This window comes from Anguilla anguilla, chromosome 14 (genome assembly GCF_013347855.1).
Source record: "Anguilla anguilla isolate fAngAng1 chromosome 14, fAngAng1.pri, whole genome shotgun sequence".
In the NCBI taxonomy this organism is placed as follows: domain Eukaryota; kingdom Metazoa; phylum Chordata; class Actinopteri; order Anguilliformes; family Anguillidae; genus Anguilla; species Anguilla anguilla.
In genome coordinates, this window is record NC_049214.1 from 21,610,482 (window position 1) to 21,638,122 (window position 27,641).

At 44.8% G+C, this 27,641-nt stretch overlaps 1 protein-coding gene across 23 annotated transcripts in view; it reads left to right on the top strand.

The window, feature by feature from the left end:
- LOC118213237 (transcription factor 4-like) overlaps positions 1 to 27,641 on the top strand; it is a 169,888-nt gene that overhangs the window by 74,197 nt on the left and 68,050 nt on the right. For 15 of the 23 annotated variants that reach the window (XM_035392039.1, XM_035392038.1, XM_035392040.1 and 12 more), the window contains 3 exons: positions 3,801 to 3,862; positions 19,071 to 19,200; positions 20,276 to 20,325. In XM_035392039.1, coding sequence (XP_035247930.1) covers positions 3,801 to 3,862; positions 19,071 to 19,200; positions 20,276 to 20,325 — 242 coding nt within the window. Of the gene's footprint in view, positions 1 to 3,800; positions 3,863 to 12,980; positions 13,106 to 18,023; positions 18,528 to 19,070; positions 19,201 to 20,275; positions 20,326 to 27,641 lie in introns of those variants that run through there. The other 8 variants (XM_035392049.1, XM_035392061.1, XM_035392048.1 and 5 more) reach the window with 4 other exon arrangements.

A 27,641-nucleotide genomic window follows, 5' to 3' on the forward strand; every position in this document is an offset into this window, starting at 1 on the left:
CGTTCCATATTTGTTTTCCCGTTGAAAAAAAAAAAGAAGAAAAAACATTTGCAGCTTAATTTTCTGAAGAAATTGCCTGTCATGAGACATCGTTTTGAAATTATTATTCATTATGGAGCCTGTCATTCACTGTGTACAGGAAGTTTGGGTCTCTGTTACTTTGTCAGTGTGGTTGTAGGAAGTGGAGTCATACCTGCTTGACTGGGCTCTATCCAAATCATTGTTTATGTATTTGCATTGAATTTGAAAAATTGTGTTTTTCCAATTTTAGAAATGATTAAAGGAATGGCTTTACATTAGAACGGAAAGCCAGGAAGTTTGACTGTTTTTCTTTCTGTCCTGTGATGTGCTTAATCAAGTGGTTCATTAAGACCTCCCATAATAGCCTATGAGAGCCGGTTCCTAAATTCCAAATGAGTCAGCCTGGCAAGATCTCACGATCACGCATGAGCAGAGGCACTTTGGGGCTGGGGGGTGGGGTGGGGGGGGGGGGGTGGTTATCTTTTGTCCTGGAGGAGAAAGACAGAGATGTTAAACTGGCTACGCGTGCATCTTGTATGAAAATATATTTGTTTTTACAAAATACTAATGACTAATGACTGAAGACATTGAATGTGAGAATAAAATAAGTAGCTAGGTTTCCTGAGCATCCAGTATACCACATGACAAAATATTAATTTCATTAACGTATTATGTGTAGCTCATCTTTTTAGTCAAAAGTCGTAACAAACCTGCAAACTTAAGTGGCTCCCGCACTGTTCAACTCTTTCCATTAGATCATTGTGCAGAAGACATACATCCCTCACAGAGGACATAGCTAAACTCCAGGAGCTGAAATTACTGAAATTATATTATATATATATATATATATATATATATATATATATATATATAAATTTGTCTATAATTGCCTTGAATAACCTGTCTGAAGTAATGTCTGGACTTACCTTTTGTGATAAAGGGGCTCTCAGTCACTGGCTGACAGCAAACCTCAACAAACTATTACACCAAATTATATTATATATATATATATAACTATTACACCAAATGAAACTCTCATGGGAGGGCAGCTGAGAAGTGGGCCACTCAATTAGTATTTTTCCTGTAAAAAAGCAGGGGTTCCCAAACTTATCCAAAAAGGACCAGTGTAGGTCCACATTTAGGTTTAGCCTAGCACTATAACACCTGATTTAACAAATTCACTAATCAAAGTCTTCATATGTAGAATCGAGTGTCTTAGCACTGGGCTAATACGAAAACATGCACCCACACCGGCGCTTTTTGGACCCCTGATGTAAAGTTAAGTGAGAGCCTTTATTTTGTTTACGGACAGTGGCCTAAATGAGTGCTGAATGCATACGGAGAGGGTATTGATGAAAAAACGAAAGCCGTTTTTACGACTCATATTTCAGCCTTTCTGAATGAGCTCCACGCCTCTCTGACTGGTTCACAGGGACGGTTTCATTATTCAACGCTATTCAAGCTTCTGCTGTCAAGGTCAACGAATGTACCGTGAGACGCGCTGTGTTTGTGATAGACACACCTTCTCATGATGTCATCGCTTGTTATGCGCTGTTGACTGCGTACACGGATTTATTCTATGGCTTTTTAATGCTTTTCCGTCCTGTGCCCGGGCATCTGTTTTCAGTACGTGAGCTCTCGCAACACCGTTGCTCATCTGTCGAAGTCTTCCTATGGCCCCTGCTTGTAATGTAGTTAATTTTCATTTCCTGGCATGCGGTGCGGTGAAGTACCAGCGACTGGGCATTCCAGGCCGGGGTAACGGCGCACACAAGCAAGGCTTCAACTGAAGCCTCATGAGAAAAAAATTAATCCAACCGAAAGTCATAGAGCATCTTCGTTTTGCTCTCATTCTGTGCTATTTCTCAGTTCCCTTCGCTGCACAAGTGCTGTTCTCATCAAAATGGAGTGAAGTTATTTTGTTTATCAGACAACTAAAAGTCCAGGTGTAGTTGGAAGAGCACTTTGTAAGTTTATAAATGACACTTCAAAAAAAATCAAATCAAATTGGGCTCAGTTTAAATGCTTGTGGATAAGCTTGCAAGCAAATTATGCATGCAGGCATTTTTTGTGGATAAACCGTGTTCTAAGTATTATAATCGTTATACTTACGGCTGCAGCAAAAACAAATATTTGATGTTTGAAGCTCCAGCCCCCGAGATGCACCGTGTTTATTACCCGCATGCAAATGTGGGCTGCAGTTTAAAAGTACAGCTGCAAGGTGCTGGATATTCAGACTGAAGTGCTGTGTGGTTATGCCGAAGAGCACGGCGAGATGAGGAATGCAGGCTTTGGGTTAGTGGGGGGAGGGGGAAGAGAAAGGGGGGCGGTGGTGTTGAAGAGCCAAAGAGTGTGAGCCCTGTGTCGAAGCACTGTGTGTCCTCCTGGCTTGCAAGGATAGTGAAGGGGGAAATAAGCATCTCTCACCGTGGGTTTGAGGCCATGTTCCTCTCTGCTTCTGCGTTCTCCCATCCATGTTTTGAGCAAAACGCTTCACAGCGTGTCCTTAAGAGAGTCCATGAGCTCTGCTCCTTAATCTTAAGGTCTTCTTAAGTCACCTCTTTTTTATGAATACATTGTTGGTACTGAAATATATTACAGGGATAACCTTAGAATTGATTTCCGATTGAAGCAAACAGATCATTTGTAGAAGGTGGCAATTTGAGACTAAATTATTAAGATAAATAAATACATTTTCATCATCATGGCCCTACAATTGTTGTTCCACTAAACAAGTATTTGGAAATTAATCTAAATCTAAAGGTGCAGATGCATCTGGTAGTTCTGCAAGGTAAAACCTGCAGGTGGGAAGTTGAGATTCTTTGTGTATTTTCTTGGCTACAGTATTTGATCAATATGTGTGATATTCTTTGGTGTGGTGCATAGCCACTGCCATGCTGTTGTTTACTCAAATTTACCAATTTGGTTGGTTCTGCGAGTAGCATTTATCAGGCAGAATGAATTCAGTCAAGGTCCTCTGCTGGAATGTAGTATGAGCACCTCATGCCCTTCCTCTAATGATGTGTCATTATTCCATTTGTGAAAAATAGTCTTTTTATACATTATCATCATAGGCGCTTTTGTCACTTTAGAAAGTAGCTAATAGCCTGCATAGCTGAGTGAATTAGTGATGACACAGTAAGCATTTAACACACAGGGTAAATGTAGGTGTCCAGCACCAGAGGTGGAAAGTCCAGGGGTCAGAAAGTAAAAGTCCTGCCATGTGTTTCTTCCACCCATGAACTCAGTCTGCTTGCTGGTTTCACTAATTAGTTCTACCTCCTGGCTGAAGAATTGTGCTAATTAGCAAATCCCGGAGATTGGAACAAAACTACTGGAGTACTTTTACTTTCTGAATCTGGATTTTCTACATTTGTCCAGCTGGCTGTGTTCAAATGCATCGTAGTGGGCTGTAGTACTATATTGTAGTTTCTGTAATTCTGCAGATTTGAGAGCCAGTAATGATCAGCTCTTAAACCAAGTCCCTGAGTCTCAGGAGCCTCGATACTGTGATGAATTAGCACAGCGTCTCCTTAGTCTTGTTTTGAAATTGTAGTGGTGATAAAATCATCTTTGCCCTTTTCCTTGCCAGAAAGGTGGGCTATCTGACACTCGCTCTCCATCACCTCTTCAGCGTGCAGAATCAGCACTGTTAGATCTCTGCGATTTCCCTTGCACGCATCCAGAAATGTCATTCAGTGATAGTGGGAGAAATAGGGGCATGCTGTATATGAGGAATATTTGTTTATGGAAGTTTTTTCTCTGTTTCCTCCACTCAGGTAAAGCTGAGAGAGCATCCTATGCCTACGGAAGGGAGTCCAGCTTACACGGGTGTCATCAGGTAAGGAGAGCCTTAAGGCAGATAGCCTAATTAACAGCGCAAGCAGTGCCCTGTTGCAGTATAGCGATAATGCGTCTGACTTTCCAGCTCGGTCGGCACCACAGACTCAGCAAAGGTGAGAAGTCAGTGGTTTGGTTTGTGCTTTCTTCTGGAATAGTTTGTGGGATTTTGGATTTTGGAGAACTGGCCTTGTAGTCGCATGATGAAGAGAGGAGTTGTGGGAGGCTCGGTTCAGACCTGTCGCTCTAAGCATCTGCGAATCTGCGGAAGTTTCACGAGCGTAAAATTTCACGTGAGGCTTCTGGGCCAGTCTGGCTAAATCAGCAGAGGGCTGCTTTAATGTCTCACGGTAGAGCCCATGGATGTAATGCAGAAGCCTACCAAGTGTGATCATGGTTACAGTATTTGAAAAGGCTACAGGTGACATTTATTCTGCTTTGAGGGTCTGACAACACGTAGGTCTTTACTCAGCCATTTGGTGTTTGTTCAAGGAGAGTGGGGTGTTTTAACTCCTCTCATTACTTTACGGACCAGGGGCAAATATTTATTTAAACTTTTTCAATTGCTTTCAAAAATTGTTTCTTGGGTTGGTCCAATGCCTGGTTTTACCTTATGCTGGGAAATATGACAAATTCTAATCATAATATTTTCAGTACTGTCCCAACCATTAATGCAGTATTGGTTTGGATAGTACTCTATAAATAGTGCGTGCATTAATTCATGTTCATTTATGCAACATCTATTTGTACAGTGCTGTAACTGTTTGCAAGAGCAGTAGGGACAGTTTTGCTACATTGCCTGACATAATTAGGTCCAAGATTCTACACAGATTATAAATCCCATCAATATGTACACACTGGGCATTTTCAATGAAATACATGCAAATATACAACAATAATAATAATAATAATAATAACAATAATAGTCTTGTCAAATAACAATCAGCTGTTACGTTGATACGTAGCAACATCTGAGAGAGACCAGTGAAAATGGGTGCTGGTTTTTTTTATTGGTTACCTGATTCAATTTCATTACAAAGGCAAGCAAAATAGCATAGTAGGCTAAATAAAAATCATCACTATTGATTCATGAACAGTAAATGATGTTGAAAACCTGTTTAGTTAGCCTAATACCTGTAGTGAGAACCTGTTTCAGGTGTCGGTTTAAAATAAATACTGTTAATGTATCTATTTCGTCACAGCAGAAAATCCTAGTATCCCCCATTTTGTTTACATACATATCTTTCCCCCTCCAAATACAAAAATCCAAGCACAACAGTGTCGGAGTATATACTGTGGAGTTGCTTGCTCTGTGTTATTCTGGGAATCTCGTTGTCCTTTCGTAGTTGGATGTGATGCAGTGCAGAACAAGCTGAATTGCAGTTTCATAATCGCAGGGCAACTTGTGAGGCTCATTTTTCCATGGTCCCATTCATTATTCTCATATACCTCATTACATTCTCAACGGCATATTAGAGCTAAATAAGTCAACAGATTACATAATCACATTGATAGCTTAAGTTGTTTACTTAAATCATGTTGAAACTTTCTGTAAATTGTTCTTTTTTTGTGCACGTCACCACAAAAATTTGTACAGATGAATCACTCGCGGGACTGTTTAAGTACTTCAAATCATGATTTTCATTCTTGAATGACTTCAGTCATGCTTGAGAAATTGGAACAATTCTGTGAGCAGTTCAGGCAATGATTTAGAAGCAATTTCAAGTTCTCTCTGTGGTTATATTTCATCCGTGGAGCTCGGAGGAACGGTAAAACCAAAATGAACGATATATTTTATGGTAGGAAATAATGTTTTGAATGTCACTAACCTTGAACATATTTGTTTTACAACTGAAGTATCATGTATGTGTGGGAAGAAAATTAAACCTCACAGGAGTCATTAACTTCACACATACAAATATCCTGAAGGCTATATTAAATAATTTAATTCATGTGTAACTCTGTAAAAAGAAGTAATAGGCACAAGTTTGACGAGTAATTTGTTGGCCATATGATTGCTAGTACCCTGTGCTATCGATTGTGGCTGAGGAGGTAAGATTCTATGTGACCTCAGTATCCTCAAATTAGCCCTGCGGTACGAATCAGGTGCTCTCTTTGTCCATTCCTGAAAGCTTTTCACATGTAGGCTTTAGTAGCAGTGCTCTCATCTGCTGCAGGAACCTGTGGCATTGCCGCTTACATCGGCTATAGGCTGGGTAGCTGTGCTGGGTTTGAGTGGCATGTTAAGAGGTCTTTTATCTTGTTTAAGCAGCATAAACATTAATAGCAGTAACAAATGTGAGTACCGATTGCATATCAGTCATTCTAATGTATTGTAACAGGTTATTTCAATGCATCATATGTACCTGTTATCAATCTTTTGCATCCATGTACTTATATATATTTTCTGTATTTTATTATTTCTGTAAAACTATATGTAATCGTTGTTCTTCTGAAAGTAGAATATCTAGCATTATTTGCCACCATTCTAATTCAACTAATAAAGTATGTCTAGTTTTCTAAAATAATCTTTTTCCCACAATTTAACGCAATCTTATTCATAAAGGCGTTCAGAGTTTCTCTGAGGTGGCCAAAACAGTGGTGGAATTTAAAGGCAATCTAACAGAGAACTTTTTTTGCATGTCACAAAAAAAGCACAGTGTGATTTTACCCCCCCCCCCCCCTTTCCTTTTATGAGATGAAGTTTGAAGGCCAAGGGGTCTTGTCATTTATGAAAAATTATCTGGCTTTGAAATTAATCTTTTTTGACAGCTGACATGACAAAGCCATCAAAGATTTGTGTGATTGACAACAACACGGGATGTGGTTTTTTTTTTAAATGAAATGAAATGAAGATGCCGTTGCCTTGCTGCTGAGGTTGTGTGTGTGGGGGGCGAATCCTCCTGCTTTTCATCCCCCTGTCCTTCAGCTCAGCCTTCCGTCTCTGCCTCCGTGCTCCCGCTCCAGTCGTCCCCTGCTTTTCAGTCGCCTCAAACTGTTTCGCAAACTGTTTAGCGCCTGCGCTCGTCTTTCATCCTTTTCAGCGCCAGCGCGACGCACACTTTCGCCTTATTTTCTCCTTGTCGCCGCGCTCCAAACACCGCTAAACGTCCTCGTCTTCATCGTCTCCGGAGACGCCGCGCTTTACCGTAGTGGCTCCTGTTTGCGCGCCCTTTTCAGCCGTTTTCAGTGTACCTGTGTGTAAATACAATGCCGTCGGTTTCTTTACGTGTTTGCCTTGTACTGCCCCTGAACTCTGGTGTCCTTCAGATTCGCCCTCTGCTCTGGTGGTTTCAGCGACTGTAGACTGGCGATGCACACATTTCTCATTCTGGACATATCTGTCAGCTCCTGCGAGTGTGACATCTGGCATGCACTGGCTACAGGAGCTTCGGCGTGCTTTTTCTAAAGAGCAGGGCTGCACTCCCATATCAATAACCGCTATTTGACTGTCCGTACTGGCCGGTGCCGATACACGCTTGATTTATGTTATTACTGCACCAATTTTTCACATTCATTGAAGATGCGGATAAGCACAAATGTCAACTTACGAAGGAAAAGATATAGCATGTTTTAATTGTATTGCAAGGTATTTTAGCTTGCTTATTTTATTATTAAGTGGGGAATTTGAGTCTAGAGAGCTGTTGAATATCTATATGGCTTTAGTTGTGAGTTGTGGCTCTGGAAACTAATAGTTTAAAAATAAGCAATAAATAAAAGAGGTTCAAATGACAAATGAGTCTACTTTTTGAGCATGACATTTTAAGTTATTAATTTACAACATTAACTGTGCATCAAATCTGTTGCCTCTTAAAGGCATGTATGTTGTGTCTTCATATTGGCCCATCATAGGAGCAATGCTCTTCACTTAAGGCTCTGATGTGCCCCTGAAATTTCATTTCGTTTTGTATTAAAGAGCTTGGCTCAAGCTTGAAGGGCCAGTTCCTCCGTAGTTCAGATTTATTTCCGTGGGCTCTTGACCTCCGAGAGACCTTCAGTGAGGGCCTCTTGACCAAACTGCTCAGCACTGAGGCTGTGCGGGCCTGCTAGGGGAGAGGGGACCCGTACTCTCAAGTGTCGGTGTGAATTCGCCGTCGCCAAGGCAACAGGGCAGCGCGGAAGGCCAGGGAAGCCAGGTCTAATCCCCCAAAAACGGAAGCTGCCAAGACCAGGAATTATGCGTCAAGGTAGCACGGTGTGGCGAACCACTTTTGGCCGGCTGATCCCTTTCAAGCGGTCAGATTTCTTGAAAGCAGTGGGGATCGCTCAAGCAGGCCATCCGTACCCACCGCAGGATTTCACAGAGGAGAACGGAGCGCCGCGCGCTAGCCGAGGACGCGGCGCGCTCGGACTCCCGCGATTTACATTCAGGCTTCGCTCTCAGGAGGTCACAACGCTGGTCAGGCCGCATCTCTGTGCTGTTTGGTGTCACCGCATAATGATTTATTGTTCGTTTTGTGCTCGAATCGCTATTGGCCCTCAGCCAGGGGCGGCCAGCGAGCGGCCGAGTGCGCAGAGGCGCAGGAAGCGCGGCTCGGAGAAGCGGAGGGAGAAGCACGCACGCCCAGAGTGCGCATGCGCCCGCCCGCCGTGGCCCTGGAAGGCCTGCTCCGGCTGCGCCCGATCCCGGTGTCAAACGCTTCATCATCATCTCCTCTCCCCGCCAGTTAAAACGGCCGAGGGCTGGTCTCCGACGTCACGCTCCGGATCCTCTCCGCACGGCTGTATGTGAATTCCATGTAAAGGTTTTGGCGCTGGATGCGTCGGAGATCACGGCGAGATTGCGTTTCATTCAAGCCCAGGAATAGCTGAGGGAACCTTGGCTGCTGATGGTGTTGTGTTCTCACACTAAGCCAACCCTCTTCCTCTTTCTCTGTCTCCCTGTCGTCGACTTGGCAGGGGCTCTGTTTTTCAGGTTTTGGCAGGTAGTCTCAGTTGACGTCGTTCTATTTTTTATTTTTTTCAATTCCTGTGTCATTTAAGGAGGGCTGTCTTAGAGTGTTTTAAATCCCTGCATCTCAATTCATTTCCTTTTTTTCTCCATTGTGTTTTCTGTCACTGTTTCCCACAAAAGTTCTAATCCTGGGCTGAGTGATTTCCAGTTTTCTCAAACCAACAAACTGAGGTTTAAATGTGGCTAAGAAATCAGGCATCGTGCTTGCAAACGTACAGACATGCATTTGTGCACGCATGCACACTTACAAACACACACGCACGTGCACAAACGCATGCATGTGCATGCGCACACGTACACACACACACACACATACAAGAACAGAATCATTTTGCACTGCTATTTATTGGAATTACTACACAACTGCTGTTCAGAATTTGTGGTATACATAAGTAGGCATATGAAAAGTACACGTAGAGAAAGTACTTGTCTGGGAGGTCAAATCTACAAACTTGCTAAGATTAGTAACATAACTTTTTCTTATTTTTTGTTAAGGTTTGCCTTCTGAGTGATTAAGTGTGTAATTCAATTCAGGTTAAATGTTAATAGCCTACATATCTCTCATTTAGAAGCTTGCATACTTATTTCATTTATATGTGACACCATTATATTTTTATGTTGCTTACATGGCAGCATTGAGCTTATTTTATGCAGAAATTAAGGCAAATGAAACACATTCTTGCTAATGCAATGGCATAACAACCAGCCGAGGTGTGTCGCAGTTGAAGCAAACTGCACCCATTTTACATTTTGATCCTGCAAGTCTACCTTTTAGATCACTCAATACTGTTCATTTGCTGCATTTGCTCAAACCAAACACGCTACTGGTGGAAGTCAGAATGGCGTTTCCACTCTGGTTTCTCCTTCCCACGACGGGGGGATTCTGAACCTGAACTTACCTCCGCTCCCCGGCCCCGGCCTGCCGTGGGCTGTGGGTGATTTAGCGTGGAGGCCACATGGGCAGGATTGGGGAAGTTAAAGCCCTGCTTTTCAGCTTTCATTAGGAGGCCCCTTATTTGTAATCAGCGAGTTGGCGAGGAGCGGCCGCTGTTCGCCTCCCGGGGAAAGCGCCGGGGCTGATCAAACATTCATGCGGTGGCTGCCCTGCCCGCCAGTCCTTCCACTTTGCTTCTTTTTTTTATCAGATCAATATTTTATTAGGGCACTACACCTGCTTTGATATCTTAATATAGCATTACAGGGGCCTGTTATGGCTCTATTTTTGCCTTTCCCGATGCATCCAGACCCGATTGTGATGCACTCCGCGGGGCCCTAAGGACAGCCAGGCAAAGGTGAGAGGGGAGTGGCCATCGCAACGTCCTCACAGGACCGCTGTTAGCCGTCCCCGCTAATCTGAGACTGAGGCCATGATGTAACAGCCGCCCTTGCTTTCTTTTCTCCCTTTTTTCTTTTCTTAAAGATGTTCATTTCCTTTTCTAACAGTAAAATATGTGAGCAAACATCCGTAATGCATAACGGAAATAGGTGGCAGTTGAGTTTATGGCTGCACAGTGTGCGCTGTGATGTGAGCAGGGCAGCTCGCATGCTAAAGAGTGCGCGCCGCGCGTCAACAATGGAGACATTTACGACCGCTCCGCCGCAGTCCAAACATCTCCGGAATGCGCTGGCCGGCGAGGAGGCCCGCGGTGGCTGCCGCTCCTCTCCCCTCCCCCCCGCCCCAGTGCCTGCGCGGGGCCGCCGCTCCTCTCGCCTCCCCCCCGCCCCAGTGCCTGCGCGGGGCCGCCGCTCCTCTCGCCTCCCCCCCGCCCCAGTGCCTGCGCGGGGCCGCCGCTCCTCTCGCCTCCCCCCCGCCCCAGTGCCTGCGCGGGGCCGCCGCTCCTCTCGCCTCCCCCCCGCCCCAGTGCCTGCGCGGGGCCGCCGCTCCTCTCGCCTCCCCCCCGCCCCAGTGCCTGCGCGGTGGCCGCCGCTCCTCTCGCCTCCCCCCCCGCCCCAGTGCCTGCGCGGGGCCGCCGCTCCTCTCGCCCCCCCCCCCCGCCCCAGTGCCTGCGCGGGGCCGCCGCTCCTCTCGCCTCCCCCCCCGCCCCAGTGCCTGTGCGGGGCCGCCGCTCCTCTCGCCTCCCCCCCGCCCCAGTGCCTGCGCGGAGCCGCCGGCTCTGATCCGGTTACTGGGAAGGGTCAAGGCGAAGGGCGGCGGGGGGGACGGGCCGAGGGAACCCTCACAACATCCTGTTGCTGCGTCCGCCCGCGCCGCTGGCGACACGGGACCCTTTGATTGGCCCCCGCTCCCGTCCAATGGGGCTGGAGGAGGAAGTGCAGGCCCGCTTGGCTCTTGCGCTTTGCACTGTCGCTTTTGTGACACGCGAGGTTTTTGTCTTTATTGACAGCATGTAGACTGGAGCCTTTCGCTGATATGTGTGTGCTCTGTGGAAAGGACTAAGTTAAACAAGACCAGGTCAAAACCTAGTATATGGCTGGACCTATCACACTTCATCCGACCGACCAATGGTGTAACTTCATAACTCGGCCGACCAATGGTGTAACTTCATCACTCACTCAGTCACTCAGTCACAGACATTCGTGTTTGTAGGGCTGGCCCCGCTGTTGCGGTCCAGCCAAAAATAGTAAAAAAATAATAAACGAAACTCTGGGAGAGAACTTGGTGAGATTTGCCAAGCAGACCTGTAATTATAAATTGCCTCACAAAATATATTATTTTCAAGGTGGTGGATGAAACTTACGGGAACCTGCTAACTGATTTTGAATTCAATTTTTTGCTTTAAATTTGTGCATACTAATTTCAGGCAATTTGTTCAGGCTATCAAGAAGCATCAGAAAAATGAGAGGCCAGTGAATATGGTTCTGATCTGAGTAATGCTAGACTCTACACATGCTCATTTTGACCTTTTGAAGAAACGGTGTGTAATAACAAGAAGAAAGGGTAAAGAACCGCACATTTATGGAGTCTGCTTTGAAGCTGCTATTAAAGAAAAACATGACAAAATGATAAGGTGTAGTTCTGTATGGTACAACATTCCCTCAAAAGTGGAAGTGTTCTGGTACACTAAACACCGTTTTTTTTTTTGTTTTGTTTGTTTAAATGGGTTATGTTATGTTATTGTTATGGTTGGCTTATATAGCGATGTATGATTTAGAGGCTTTCTTGTTTCATATTAAAGTGTTAATTGCCACTCGTCTCATGTTAAAGTGTTAAGAGCGCTGGTGTAAAATGTGTGCGCGGAGCGCGAGGATGTGAGCTGCGGGTCTGTGAACGCTGAAGACAAGCCTGAAGGCTCCACTTCCTGGTTCACCTGCTGTTCCGGGAAGCATCTCCAGCAAGGTTTCCCTCTTTCACTTGGTGACTAATTGGAGGTATTAATCACGCAGAGTCTCCTATAAACGTCCACACTCAACTGCTGGTTTGCACTTCTGGTGGAAGCTGCTTCTGTGATGAGTCCACTTTTTTTTGTTGTTGTTTGCTGTTGCTGTCGTCGTCGCAGAAAAGCAATCTCAGAAATGGTACTGCTTCCCCACCAAACTACGCGATAGAATGTGAGAAGCATCTGCTTTTTCGCTCAGTTGGGTGTTTTTCGGGGAGAAGTGGTCGTGTGAGTGGGATTACGTTCTCATAGGCATACGGAGGACTGTCAACATGATGGAGAAGCAAAGAAACGTCAAGCACCAAACAGGTCCCCCTTAAACCATATGAACTTCAGTATTTTTGAATTGTCACTTGCTTCAGTTTATTACAGAAAATGAGCAGTGACTAAACGGAAGTGTTTGAGTATTATTGTTATTATTATTATTATTATTATGTAATTTGGTTACATATATGACAAATAAAATTCATGCATGCAGTAAAATTACCAATGAAAATCTGTCCAAAGACAGTGAGAATCTAACTGTAAGGGTTTCAAATAGCAATACAATACTGTAATTAGCACCTCCATGCCCAGCCGCTCAGCAGTGAGGCAGTGTGATCCTGTATGGTGTAGAACTTCACTCTGCTGAAGTGCAGCCTGTCATCTCCCGGCAGCGTAACCAGCCTGGCGGTTTTGCGGAGATGACCGCAGGGCTTTTTAAGGCCCGTCTTCCGCAGCCTGTGACGTATTAAAACGCTAGCTGCACGTTTTCTCAGCGCGGGCGGTGCAACCGCGACCGTTTGGGCAGAAACGCCGGCCCTTCAGCTGCAGGAATGTGACAGGCGAGCCGTAACCCAGGCGATAGCCCTTTATCTGCACGACGCGTCTGTTGTCAATTTCTGTTGTTTGGCATCATAAATGAAATAAAGAAATGTGACTGTAAAGAAGGGAATTAACCATGCAAAAAAAGGTATGTAGTAAAGGTATTTTAAATGTTTGCAGATATATATATATATATATATATATATATATATATATAGTAATGTAATTGTGTTCCATGTAACAGATCTGTACCTTTGTTCCATAACTTAGTGAGGTAGACAGTGTTAATGCTTTTTTGTTTGAGAAGTTGACTGTGGCTGTAATTATTTCAAACTCTCAATCATAATATTTCTGCGAGCGAGGAAGGCTGGCAGCTGAGACTGCTGGGGAAGCTTAGCACTTCCACAGGCTCTTTCTTATTTAACAACATGTGTGTGGTATGATGCTCATTTTCAACAGCTGTTTTCCACTTCCAGCATCCACTGTATGTGTTCCCAGGGGACGGCCTGTGATAATTTAGACACATCTGCCATCACAAATAGGCAGATTATTTTATTTTATGAATCATAATACAGGTATAGAACGCCCTTTGGTTTGTTTTATCCATTTTCTCGGGTGTGTGTAGACATGTTTTTGTTATAGAATGTGTGTATTTGTACGAAAGTCTTATTAGTCACACTTTCCATTACAACTTCTGATTATTATGCGTACACTGTGCGTAATACTGTTGATTTCCTGTCCAGTTCATTAAAAATTCTTTGTTTTTTTTTTTGGGGTATGGCTTATTCGATTCTCCATTTTAGGGCAGGCGAGACGTGCAGTTCAGCTGTGGTGGTGTCCGTGGGGCCCCCAGACCTGCTTGTAAAGCAGTTAGGTAGCAGTGTTCCTGGACTGGGTGAATCCTGGGGAGATTAGGGATAAAAGCGGCGTAGATGTGCTGGCGTTAACCCTTTCCCCCTTAGATGTTCCTACATCAAACAGCGGGCTCCCCCTCTGCAGCGGGAACAGCTGTTTGCGGATGCGGAACAGAGCAGAGCTGTCAGGTTCTGTCTTTGAGGCCTGCTTTGTGGAGCTGTCACCCCCCGCCCCCTCCTCTGGAGCGCGCGGGCGACTCCGCTGCGAAAGCCTTCCCCGCGCTGCGGCCGCGCCCCGCCCGCGCCCCGCCCGCGCCCCGCCCGCACCCCGCTCGCGCCCCGCTCGCACCCCGCTCGCAGGAATCCTAGAGCACAAACTTTTCTTTTTTGTTCCCTCCATACCGCCTAATGTCTGGTTCTTGGGCCGCTGATGGCACTTTTGCTCTGTTCCTTTGAATGGCGCTCTGATGAAAGGAGGGCGTTTGTCTGGCTGAGCCCTTTCTAGTGCGGACTGCCTGGTTTCATATTGTGTGTGTGGGGGGGGGGGGGTGGGGGGTGGGGGGGTGGGTGGGGGGGGAGGCGGCGTTGCGTCGTCACGCGTGTCCCAAGTCTCTGTCTGGAGCCCAGGTTTTAGTTTGCTTTCCAGTTAACAAATGTTGAATTCTGATGATGTTAGCAGCCCCGCTAGCAGAGTGCTCGGGTGAATTTGGACTAGTATCTTAGTATCATCAGTGCCTTAGAGGCTGTGCACTGGAATTTGGGATACATTTGAGATATGGCATGTGGTCAGCTGCAACCACCCACCCAGAGCACCCACTTGATAGCATGTGTGCAATTTATTATTATTTGTGTGTGTGTGTGTGTGTGTGTGTGTATACTGCATATGCATCCTTTATTTTTTAAAATAATTTCACTTCAATGTAGTGTTGGGAGTAAATCAAGTACTATGACTGCATTGTTGGTTAAAAAAACAGTGTGGGATATGGGTTTACTGGTCCTTTATATAATTTGTCCTTTCTTTGGTTTCATTTGTCTTATCGTATCTAAATCCTCGTATTAATACTATTTTCTTCCACAATGACTGCCTACTAATTCTCATAATACTCTTTTGTTTTTGTTGATGTTTTTTGTGTTATTACCAGCTGCACAATATCTGTAAAATTTAGTAATGAGAGAGCTTAGCTGTTATTTGATATATTGCTTTCAGTATTGCAGTTGAATCAGTTCTCAGTGCAGACTGCTAGCTAATATTGTGAGGTTTTTTCCTTCGAGAAATGAAATGTTCTTGAAATGTTTTCTTAATTCCTGTATTAACTGAACTGTTACCACTAATTAACATTTGTATACTGAATTGCACATGTGTATAGTTTCATGTTTGCTTCCAGTCTGAAGGAACTTTCTGGTCAAAAGACCTCTGATAAGGCTTTGCTATGGATAAGCCCTGGGATGTATCAACCGTCTTGTTTTAATTTGGTCATTTTTGTGTTTGCTTGCCTCGCTGGAATGACAAAGCAAGTGACTGACAGGAAAATGAGCACCAGGTGGTCCTGCAGTCAGAATGTGCGGTAATACGTCAGTCTGTTCCGTTTATTTTGCCGGGTGCCGCGGCATGTTGACGAATATGTTTTCCACTGTTGCTGTGCAATGACCCGGGGTTCCTTCCCAGCGCAAGGTCACATGACCCCATCGGGTTGCCGCTCAGACCACCCCGGGTCCGCACAGACGGCGCACCTCCGCGACGTTTTTACGGCAGGCAGTCCCTGGCCCCTCCCTCCTCCCCCCGGCGCGCCTCTGGGAAGATTAACCGCCGCTCCGCTGCTCCTCCGAGCGGAGGGGTAACGGCCGGCCGCCGGTTTCAGCTAGCATGCAGTTTTAGTTAGCGCGCGGTTTGAGCTAGCACGCGGTTTGAGCTAGCGCGCGGTTTTAGTTAGAGCGCGGTTTCAGTTAGCACACGGTTTGAGTTAGCGCGCGGTTTGAGTTAGCGCGCGGTTTCAGTTAGCACGCGGTTTCAGTTAGCACACGGTTTCAGTTAGCACACGGTTTCAGTTAGCGCAGGCTTTCAGTTAGCGCGCGGGTTGAGTTAGCGCGCGGGTTGAGTTAGCGCGCGGTTTCAGTTAGCGCGCGGTTTCAGTTAGCACATGGTTTGAGTTAGTGCGCGGGGGCGGCGGGGCGCACTGCCCGCTTCTCCTGCTCGCTACGCGAGTCAGCTGGAGCCAGCGTACAGGTGTGGCGTGCAGCGCCAGCACTTCCTCATAATTAATGACTCCTTCCTGTACGCCCCCCTGGCCCCTACCCCCAGCCTCCCACCCTTGCGTGACTGGAGAGAATGCCCAGATGCCATCAATTTCCTCAAACCTCCCGAGCAGGGGAGGGGATTTGGGGGCGAGCGGGGGGAGGGGGCGGGGGGCTTGGTTTAGTCCAACATGTGCAGTGTAAGTCCCACCAGCTTCTCACAGCTTCTGCTAATGCTTACGCTATATTCATAGACAGAGTGTAGAACAGGAGTCCGTGTACGGTTGTTCAGAATGTCAGAAGTGTGTCATTGGTGAGGTCTTCATCTCTTCTTTTTCACGGTTAGACTTATGTGTAGGGGGGGAAGGGGGTGATTTCTGGTTTAGATGTACTGGGTAACATTCTAAGGCCTCACTGTTGACTTCACGGGCATTAGAGCACTGCATGACCTTCGACCTGCTGGAAGCTGGAAGTACCAGACCTCCAGAAGCTGTGTTTCTGATCGTCTCGCTGGTTGCCATGGACTGCAGTGAAGAGTTAACACTGCCTTCTCTCTTCACAGATGTGTTTTTGTTCAGACACTTTTTCCTGTCCTCAAAAGGTTAATTTGTTAGCCTTATTCCCTCCATTTAACCTTGATCATTGAGCAGTGTTTATCATGCAACCTCGTTGTATAACATACTGAATATGTTGGCTTTCCTTTCTGCAGAGGAACAGTATATAATATAAAATGTTCTGTCACACTTTCTGATGGGACATAAAAAAGTGAGCACTCAACTGAAACTTCAAGGTGGGTGCTGGCCTAAAAGCATTAAAACATGCACATGGCCCTCTTCATCTGAGAGAGGGAAGATGATAGTCCAGGTGAATAAAATATCACTGGAGTTTACGCTCACCTGTGACTCAGGTGCATTGACTGAAGTATACTGAGGCACTGTAAACTGTGAATCACTCATCTGCATGGCCTAGCTGGACTAACAGAGCCCAGGCCGCAACTAACAGCCACCTCCTGCGTCCCTGTCCCACTAAGACTGAGCAGATTCCGCTGCTCAACGTGAGCTTCCCCTCGGGCCGAAGCTCCAGAGCGCACACACATCCAGGTTCGTCCTGGACGCTTAAAGGGAGCGACCCAGTGAAGAGCCTGCAAACGCTCTTCACTGGCAGCCTGTTCAACACGGTGCCAAGGCCCTAGCGTCGGGCCGCACACGGGTGACATTGAGATCGAGTCGCGTCAACATTGTACTGTAACGTTGTGGTACCATCGCTCGCTGACAAATGTCTGAGCGGCTTTAAGGACTTTAATTGATTCGGGCGATTCTCTTATCTTCCAAATCCTCACAAAGTTCTGTAAAGCTTGATCGCTTAAGGAAGTTCTTTTCCCTCTGTCATCTGGGGATACTTTTATCAAGTCGAGTCAAAGAACTTATTAGCGGGAGAGATGACTTTTAATTATTCGTTTTTTTGTTTTGTTTTTTTTTCCCTCAGCACTTTTTTAATTTTTTATTTTTTTGCTAGACTTTGCATTATCGCCATTACGTTAATGTCTGCTCATTTTGTAATCATCATTTGGTGCCCAAGTAGGCATACCACTGTTATTAATGCCAACGCTGGAGTCTTAATCCTTCATGGGGTGCATTCTCGCCGTTCAGGTGCTCGTCATTTATCTTTGTTAATATTTCCACTGGCTGCCAGCTGGGTACAGCCAGTCAGCTCTGAAATTGGGCGAGAGGAACGGCATGAGAATTTTATTACCCAGAGTTGCCGGGGCGACGTGGTCTTGAAAAAGCGCTTCATAAACAATGTGCCACTTTTGTTTTAGCAGACCCCTTTAGTCCTTACTTCAACCCCCCAAAAAACTCTTTAATATGTGGGGGGGAGGGTTGACTGACTTTATTTAAGACAAGGAGCCTTTTGTTTTATCATGTGAAAGGCTGGGGATCCCACAGTATGCAGTGGGCTGACCAGGGACCAGGAGCAGAGTTGTAATTGGCCTATTTAGGATATTTTGCATGTCAATGGTGTTCTAGTGAAGCATTACTAAGTCTGTTGTGAGAGGCTCAGTGATTAGAATTTCGATTAGGGAAAACACTTTTCTGTACTTTATCAACTACACTAATTAGTTGGGTCGCTAGAAAGTTAACTTCAGCTATCGATAAAGTTCGGGAATCTTAATTTTCCATGTCTTCCCTATGCTGTGACTTCTGTACCCATTGCCCGCAGGAAATTTTCCTTTCTTTTTTTTTTTTCACAGAAATTAACGAACCTACATGCACTTGTAGTAGCTGAATAATTTAACTTAATTAAGAGAACAATGTTCCCAGTGCAAAGTTTAATCAGGAGGTACGCTCACTCTGGGTAAGTGTTCTTCCACAGTCGGAGCAGGCAGTCAGCTGGAGTCTTGCACTTTGCTCTGCTCTGTCAGACTCGTTGTACATTTTCTTGTGGATTACCAGAGATGGGGAATGTGTTGTGTAGCTCACAGAGGTAACCGCAGGAATGCAGTCTTGTATATTTTTGTTTATGTTTTGTTCATATGGGTTTGTACTACTGGAACTTCTGGAGGGAGAGTGTTTTTTTTTGTTGTTGTTTTTTTTTGTAATATACATTGAGAGATGTGCTGGGAGAAATATGTGTGTGTGCAAATATATACATATATATTTTTTTGCACACACACATATATGTCTTGAAAATTATATATATATATATATATATATATATACATTTACAAGATAGTGAAAGCAGCCTTAATACCTTGTCATGTTATTTTTCTCTTCTTTGCAGTTTTGTTTTGGAGCAGTAAATTCAGGTTTTCCAGAATGGAATGGAAATGCGCAGGATCATGACATCTTATTATTTCCCCTCCGTGTCAGACTTTTACACTGTCCTCCAGGCTGAGTCGTTCAGCTGCAGGTGTCACAGCTCCGAAGGCTTCGCCGACTGGCTGTGCAGGTGTAGCCGGGGCCTCCTGGTTGCCACGGCGGCGCTGATGTCCGTCTGTCCTTGTGTGCGTGTGTGTGTGTGTTCCAGCCGAGCCTCCTGGGGGGGGAGATGGGCATGGGCAGCCCGGGCGCCGTGTCACCCACCAAGCCGGGGTCACAGTACTACCAGCACTACAGCAACAACCCGCGACGGAGACCGATGCACAGCGACGCCATGGGTGAGTCCGCCCGCCATCCTCCTCCTCCTCCTCATCTTCCTCACCGCCACCTGCAGAGAGAGAACCCAAGCCACAGAGCTTTGAGCATGTAGCCCTCACCCGCTGCGGTTACATGCTACAAACACACAGTAATCTGTCAGCTGGAAAAGGCCTAATATGATAAACAATGGAAAAATGCCTCTGTATAAATACACATGTTCATTTCTAAAAATATGTTTTATTTTGATTGCATACTTAAGGTCAGAAATGTCTTGTGTTTATTAAAAATTGAGGAATAAAATGAATAAATAATACTATTGTTTGCAACATTTTATGGTGAGGATAAATATCTGATTGTTTGCGTGTATACGCACACACATACACACACACTAATATACAGACACACACACGCACACACATATATGTATATATATATATATATATATATATATATATATATACATATGTGCGCACACGCACACACACACACACACTCACACACACATTTGCACGTGTGTGTACCTGCATATACACACAGCACGAAAGCCTGTTCATTTTGTTGAACATCATTTGGAAAATATCTGGTGTTAATAATGGCAAAAATCTGAAATACTTCCACCTCCACGCTTTTATTTGTCTGCCTTCATCCCGCCGTTTTTTAATCAAAACACTCTTATCCAGGAGCGGGGACTCTTCTCGTGTCGCGCTTTATTTTGGAAGAAAGGAGGAGGGGGGAAAAAAAGCAGAATAAAAGCTCGGCCTTGAAGGGAGAGCCTGCAGGGCCGGGAGCCCGCGGGACGGTTCTGCGTCCCTTTCATTCCCTCCCGTCGCTCCCGCGTCCTCACAAACACACCAAACAATCCCTGTCTGATACAACAATTAAAAAGGGCTCGGTTGTGTGAAAAAAAATAATACTTCCCATTCCCTCTGATAAAACAATATAAAACAATTCATCTGACAGGTCTGCAATGTTTCAGTTCACAGAGAGATTTGATTACTATTATGTTTTAAAAGAAATGTTTGTTTTATATTAACATAATGGCGTGTCACACGTAAGTTTTTGAGTTTTTTTTTTTCTTCCTTTCTGGTTTTTCAGAAGTCCAGACAAAGAAAGTTCGGAAGGTTCCCCCTGGTTTGCCTTCCTCAGTAAGTTGATTATATTTTTCTTTTCTTTTTATTTTTGCCCAATAATTCTCTTTATGGGCAAATATTTACAAGGGTTGAGTTGTCATTCTGGAACCAGAGGCTGCACATGGTTGTATTATTGAACAGAATTACACTGACAGACATGGTCTTTAAGAGTGAACTGTATACGTCTCTGTTTTCAACAATATGGTCATGTCAGACTTTCACAAATATTAAATTGGTATGAAATCACTCATTTGTGTAGTTTTCATGTATTGCTTACTAAATTGTATTTATCAAAATATTCTGAATTTAATATAATTTCAGCACATACGGCACATAAACAATGATTTTAATTATGGCATTACAGTGAAATCTTCATGTCCATATAACCTGTAAGTTCGATAGCTTTGCTCATCAGAATCAATGCTCTCAATGATGCACTTTGAAAGCAAATTACTCAACACAACATATTTCAGTAATTCCTGGTTTTGAAATTGAGTGGAGGATTTAAAGGTCCTTCCTTCCTTCAGATAAATGTTTCCCACACCGATGCTAGAGCGTGCTGTATGGCGTGATGGCTATAACCATGGCTTAGCCGTTTAATTTGAAGTTAACGATGCTAAAATGTATGGCTTGTCATGGCTGCTTTCTCTCTGGTCTCCAAGCTCCGTGGGAGGCTGCCTGGGACTAGCTTGCTTTCGCATTGTGCTTGCTATCCCTTGCACAACACTGAAAGCCGTCCCGTGCAAACAGTATAGATTTGTTGTGAATGTTGCGGCCTTTGTCTGTGTGTGTGTGGCATGTGCATGTGTCTTTGGCGATATCACAAAATGCATCCGCTTGTATGTTCTTTGAGGGAAAGTGGAAAAAGTAAAGATGTATGGTGAAAGGAGCCTGCGATTAGTCTCGTCTGTTTGATGTTGCATTTGGAGTTGTGTGGAATCGATTATACTGCTGGATTCCTGTGCCAATGACAAACGTAGGTTTTTTTGTTTTGTTTTTTTTTTTGTTTATTTGCGGGCGCTCGTTTGGCTCTTGCTATGGGAAAGCTGCATCGCGGAGGTTGGGCTCAAGTGGGGATCTGAGGTTTCACAGTTGTCTGAGATTTGACCAAAAAAATTCTGTGAATTCTCCAGCTTTGCGTTTAAAACGTGTGATGTCCGTTAAGGTGTTGTTATAATTGTTTCTGCCATATCATTGACATGTTTACAGGACACAGGTATTGTGTGCTTGTAAGAAGTTGCAATCCTCCTTTTTATTCTTGCTGTTAAGTTGCGTTTGTACTGCCCCGAACACAGAGCTGAAGTGTCTGACCAAAAGTAAAAACGTACTCATCCAATGGACCCTTGGGGTCTTGGTCATCTTGTTATTCTTGTTACATTCTTTTAGTATATCAGTGTTTGTTGGAAAACGGAAACCTACATCTACATATCTACCTACAAAGGTAAACCTTAGTGGACATTGTAGTAGTTCCACATAAGTTTTAACAAAGAATTTAAACATCATTAGGTCAGTATTATTTTAGTTGAAAATATCTACCAAAATTGTAAAGGGTGCCTAATTGTAAAGGAATGCATGACTTCGAGGTGATCATTGATTTGCAAAAACAGCGATTTCTGCATTTCTGGGACGAGAAATTATTTGTCATGTATTTAGTGTCGTGCGTTTTTTTCTTTTTCTTTTGTCAAATACAGTTGTTCTTTACATTTGATAAATATTTATCAAAACAATTTTGAGTGGAAGTATTGAAATGGATTAAAATTCCAAACGTGAACCATTAAGGCCTTCAAATCTTATGGTAATAATTCTAACTGCTAGTGGCAAAAATATTTTGTACAAATGCAACACATATTTCCATTTAAAAATGTAGTGCGCATTTCATTGAAAGAAACATTGCCCAATATTTTGTATGAAAACGTTACATACTTTTTCATTCAAGAAACTGAAATCTTCAAATGATAAAATAGTGGATCGTTTTATAATTTAAGAATTTATTACTATTATTATATTTGTATATATCAGAATTTATTAATTGATATTACAGCCCCATTATTTATTTTAGTTTTGTTAGAGCTTGCTTTTAGACAAATATTAGATATATTTTTATTAGTAGCACTGAAAAAATAACAATAGGTGTTTTGTCATATTCCTGGTTGAAATAACACACAGAGCACATAAACCAAAGTATGTATTGTGTAACCAACGCACATAAATGCAATGTTTGCTTTTCGCCAAACAACTGCGCTCTCTCCACTGCAATAGTGAAAGTGAAGAGTAAACGCAGATCCTTCTTTTCTCCAATGTGGCTGATTATAGTTCCTGCCCAAAATCCTTACGGTCATTTCCCTGTAAGAGTAGAGAGCAGAGGTAAATCAGAAAGGAAGTATTCGCTGCTCGTAACATTTGCTTCTGTTCTTATCTGTACACCTGTACCAATATGTATGTGACTTAACCTCTCTTAACGGAGTAATGATTTCAATATGAAATTACTCTGACCACTTTACGCTCTGTTTAAAAATGGAGTCACTTTTAAAATAACTTTCCTGAAGGAAATTCAGCCTTGGACACAAGTCTTGGGGCTTTGAATGTTATTGCGGAAATGACCAGACACTTGTCATCTGACCTTGTGTTGCCGGGCGTACCTTGACATGGAGCCTTTGTAACTTCCCTAATTCCCCCCTTGTCCTTGAAGTCGTTCTCCCGGTTCACAAACCACACTATTGTAAGCCAAAATGTTTGTGAAGTTAATTTACTTAAACTACAATTACGCTGTCACTTGAGAGAAACCTTGGAATAATGTGGTAATCAAAAGGAAATTAGTTCACATTAGATGCAGTGCGGTTTCTGCTTAGATTATTTTTGTCTTTATTTATTTATTTATTGGTTTTACAGTGATGTTGTCCTTTCTAATCGCTATAAATTGGTCTACATGTCGAAGGCATACTAGGGATGCACTCTATTATATTCCCTGCATACTGAGTGAAATAAGATGTGCAGCTTCTTTTGCGGGTGGCTTTTGAGCCATGTTGTCGTTTCAGCAGACCCTGAGTTTACAGTTACGCATTACCACATCGTCTTTGCTTTTCTTCCATCATCACAGGCGAAGGGACTTTGGTTCTGTGAGCGAAAATGATAATTTCATAGGTGTGTGGAAATAAGGCCTATGTAAATATTTGGCTTTCCTGTTGACTACTGACGAATGTGTCAGTATGTGTCATTGCTGATCTGTTGTGTTTACCTTTTTTTCCTCATATATATATATGTGTATATATATATACGTAAGTGCTTGCACACAGTTAACTATTGGGATCAACTGTTATTTATACGTATACTGTGTGTGTATCTGTATATGCGTATATGTGTTTGTGCATATATAGAGTATATATTCACACACGCATGAACATGCACACACGCACACACACTCACAGACACTAAAAACATATCTGTGCAGTGCATATGTATCTGTGTGTGGGGGGGGGGGGGGGGGGGGGGGGGTAATACATGCTCTCACATACATGTGATTCTTCTGAGATACTCTTGTGTCTTTGTTATGAACTGAAGATTTTAACAGGAAATAATGTTGAGAATTAGGCTTGTCTTTTTGAAGACCTCAATTAAGGCTGTGAGTTTGTCTTGCTATTCCTTTATGTTGGCTATTTTTGTACCTTGGAGTTCATATCTGATTTTGTTTAAAGTAGACAGCGTTAATTAAATTAAGCTAGGTCTACCAGAAGGCACAATAGGGTTGTAATCTGTGCACATTAAGCCTGTTTCCTGAGCTTTTCTGCCCCCTTCAGGACTTGTCAGGCATTACACATTAACTGTCAGTTTAATCTTTCTAGGTAGGTCTTTGGAAAAACCTGAGATTGGTCTTACCCCTAGAGTCCCCATCTTGTAAAATATTGGGTTTTTTAATTTTGGTCTAGCTTCTTTTTGTCCAGAAAAAAATATGATTGCTTTCTTCAGATAACATTTAAAAAGCAGTATATTAAATCTGATCTTTTTTGCTTGTTACAGCTATAAGTGGTTCTCACTCCATTCCAAATGTGCCTGTCTAACCCTCAGCTGCATTCATTCAATATGTCGACTAGCTTTATTTGATACCACATGGTTATGTCTCAATAAATCATCTTTCCTCATGTTGGTAAATGGGTAAAAGATAAACAAATTAATAGGGTTCTTCCCCTGTCACTTCAACTGGATTATTCAAAAAATGGCACCAAGAAAAACACTTGACAATTTTCAGGCGTGTTTGTTTTGTGCTTAGGTTACATCACGTGTATTGCTTTTTGTTATGAAGACAAATTGCGAGTTTATGCATTTTAAAAGGCACGGACACCGCAGGTTTATGTGGCTTGGATAGTTTATTGCCGCCTAACTGTGCTCTTGTGGTTTGTGCAACGCAGTTAGCATATGTTGCGCAATGACATTTTCAGACAATGGAGCCGCGCGGCGCGGAGTGCCCCGGATTCTCTGCAGTTGCGCGGTGGATCCCCAGCCATCCAGCAGGCAACATAAACTTAATTGAGCTCCGGTCCAGCTGGCCAGTCTGGACTCGCCACGGCTCAACCTAAAGCCTTAAAAAAGGCGGCGGGTTGCAAGCACAGCAACCGCGATGACTGAACATTGTATTCGTAATCAACCATAATCGGTGATTTTAGGCGGACTTCCTGAAAGTAGAGAGAGGGCCAAATTTTGCCAAATTTTGGGGTTTGCTCTCGGGACGTGCGGATGGAGAGACGGCGAGCGGCTCTCGGAGCACGGGGACGCAGGACTGTCCGCCGTCCGGCGCGTCTGCCGCCGTCTCTTTCATCACAGCGGGAGCGACGCACAGAAAGGGCTCCCTCCCTACAGAAAGGGCTCCCTCCATACAGAAAGGCCTCCCTCCATACAGAAAGGGCTCCCTCCATACAGAAAGGCCTCCCTCCATACAGAAAGGGCTCCCTCCGTACAGAAAGGGCTCCCTCCCTACAGAAAGGGCTCCCTCCGTACAGAAAGGGCTCCCTCCCTACAGAAAGGGCTCCCTCCGTACAGAAAGGGCTCCCTCCCTACAGAAAGGGCTCCCTCCATACAGAAAGGGCTCCCTCCGTACAGAAAGGGCTCCCTCCCTACAGAAAGGGCTCCCTCCGTACAGAAAGGGCTCCCTCCCTACAGAAAGGGCTCCCTCCATACAGAAAGGCCTCCCTCCATACAGAAAGGGCTCCCTCCATACAGAAAGGCCTCCCTCCATACAGAAAGGGCTCCCTCCGTACAGAAAGGGCTCCCTCCCTACAGAAAGGGCTCCCTCCATACAGAAAGGGCTCCCTCCGTACAGAAAGGGCTCCCTCCCTACAGAAAGGGCTCCCTCCGTACAGAAAGGGCTCCCTCCCTACAGAAAGGGCTCCCTCCCTACAGAAAGGGCTCCCTCCGTACAGAAAGGGCTCCCTCCCTACAGAAAGGGCTCCCTCCCTACAGAAAGGGCTCCCTCCCTACAGAAAGGGCTCCCTCCCTACAGAAAGGGCTCCCTCCATACAGAAAGGGCTCCCTCCCTACAGAAAGGGCTCCCTCCCTAAAGAAAGGGCTCCCTCCCTACAGAAAGGGCTCCCTCCCTACAGAAAGGGCTCCCTCCCTACAGAAAGGGCTCCCTCCATACAGAAAGGACTCCCTCCATACAGAAAGGGCTCCCTCCCTACAGAAAGGGCTCCCTCCCTACAGAAAGGGCTCCCTCCGTACAGAAAGGGCTCCCTCCCTACAGAAAGGGCTCCCTCCCTACAGAAAGGCCTCTCCGCTGGCTGGTATGGAGCCCGCTGAGCGAGCCGGCGCCCCTCGCTGCGCTAGAGAGAGCGTCATTATCCGTCGGCCCGCTCTCCCGCCATTGCGGCACGGGCCCCAGAGGAACCTCCCGACACGTCGCTAATCGCCTCGCTATCCCGCCACAGACTTTCGCGAATCCGAGCGGAAGCGAACTCTCATATCACTTTCTCTTCAGCGTCCGCTTGCCCCCCCCGCCCGCCCCCCCCCGGATCGCTGTCCACGAGCAGACGGATTTATCTGATCCAACGCCGCGCTCACTTCATTCCTAAAGGGCTTTCTTCTTTTTACGGCGGGGGAGCATATTGTACCTTAAACGCTTTGATACTGCTGCGATGGCACACTATATCCATATGAGCGAAGGGAAAACACCTGTCTTTTATTCTGACTTTGATTTACCTGACCAGCAGTCAGACCATTTCCCCCCCCCCCTTTTTTTTTTTTTTTGTCTGAACGAACGGCGCTAACCCCAAATGAAGGAGTCACAGAATGTTCTAGGAGGGAATGTAGCATGAGATGACCTTGTGATATTTGGGGGGAAAAAACGAAATGAAAGAAACATCTGTGTGTGCTTGACCATATCCCTCTGGAAATAACAGCGATGTTTGAGAATAATATTAATGCTCGGCAAACGGTCTCTGTGTAAAATAAATGTTAGCCTTTATTTGTTGGCTTTCGCTTGGTCCATCCAAAAGAGAGGATGACTCAAAAAATTATAGTTGTGGAACTAAATGTGTGACATTTGCCTTCTGTGCAAAATATTTGATTTTGTTTGATGCACCACAGATTAGCTATGAGCTCGCAAATGATTTTGAGATTTTTATCTTATTGTAATCACATCATTTAAATTGAATTGTATCACTGTAATCCATCCAGTTTATAATTTTTGAAATGTTTTCAGTCGTCGTTGGATTAATAGTTACGGAAGAAGAGCAGTGTTGATGACTGTTATGTTTGCTCATGTGTCACTTCCTCAGTGGTATTTTCACTGAGAAATGCACTCGTTCTTAAACACAGTGTGTGAGGGGAGGTAAAAGAATCTTAAATCTGAAACAGTCTCTGGAAGCTCGTCCCGAAGTGGTTTTAGGACAGTTTTAAACGCGCAGAGCCTGACCAGACGGGCTGCGACTCAAGAAGTGGAGGACGAGGCGCGCAGGCACCTGCAGAGAGGAGCGGGGAGACGGTGGCGGGGAGACGGTGGCGGGGAACCCGCGGCGTTCCCCCGGCCGCGCGCCGCGCTTAAACGCGTTAGCCGAGGAGCGGAAGGGGCCTCCGACCGTCCGCCTCCGCGCGCCTCTGCTCCCGCCCTCGGCCGAACGCGGAGCGCCGCCTGCGTTTCGGGGGCCAGACCGCGGCTCGCAACGTCAGCGTGCGCAGCGGCCATTTTGTGAGGTTCTGTGCTAATTGCATTACTGGGAGCCGGCAGTTGAGAAGCGCGCACTGCTGTTTATTTGCCAGTGACAAAGTACAAAGAGAACTTTTGTTTCATGTCCGCCGGGTGCAAAGTTGGGGTCCGCGCTGCAAATCGAGAGCCCCCCTTTTGC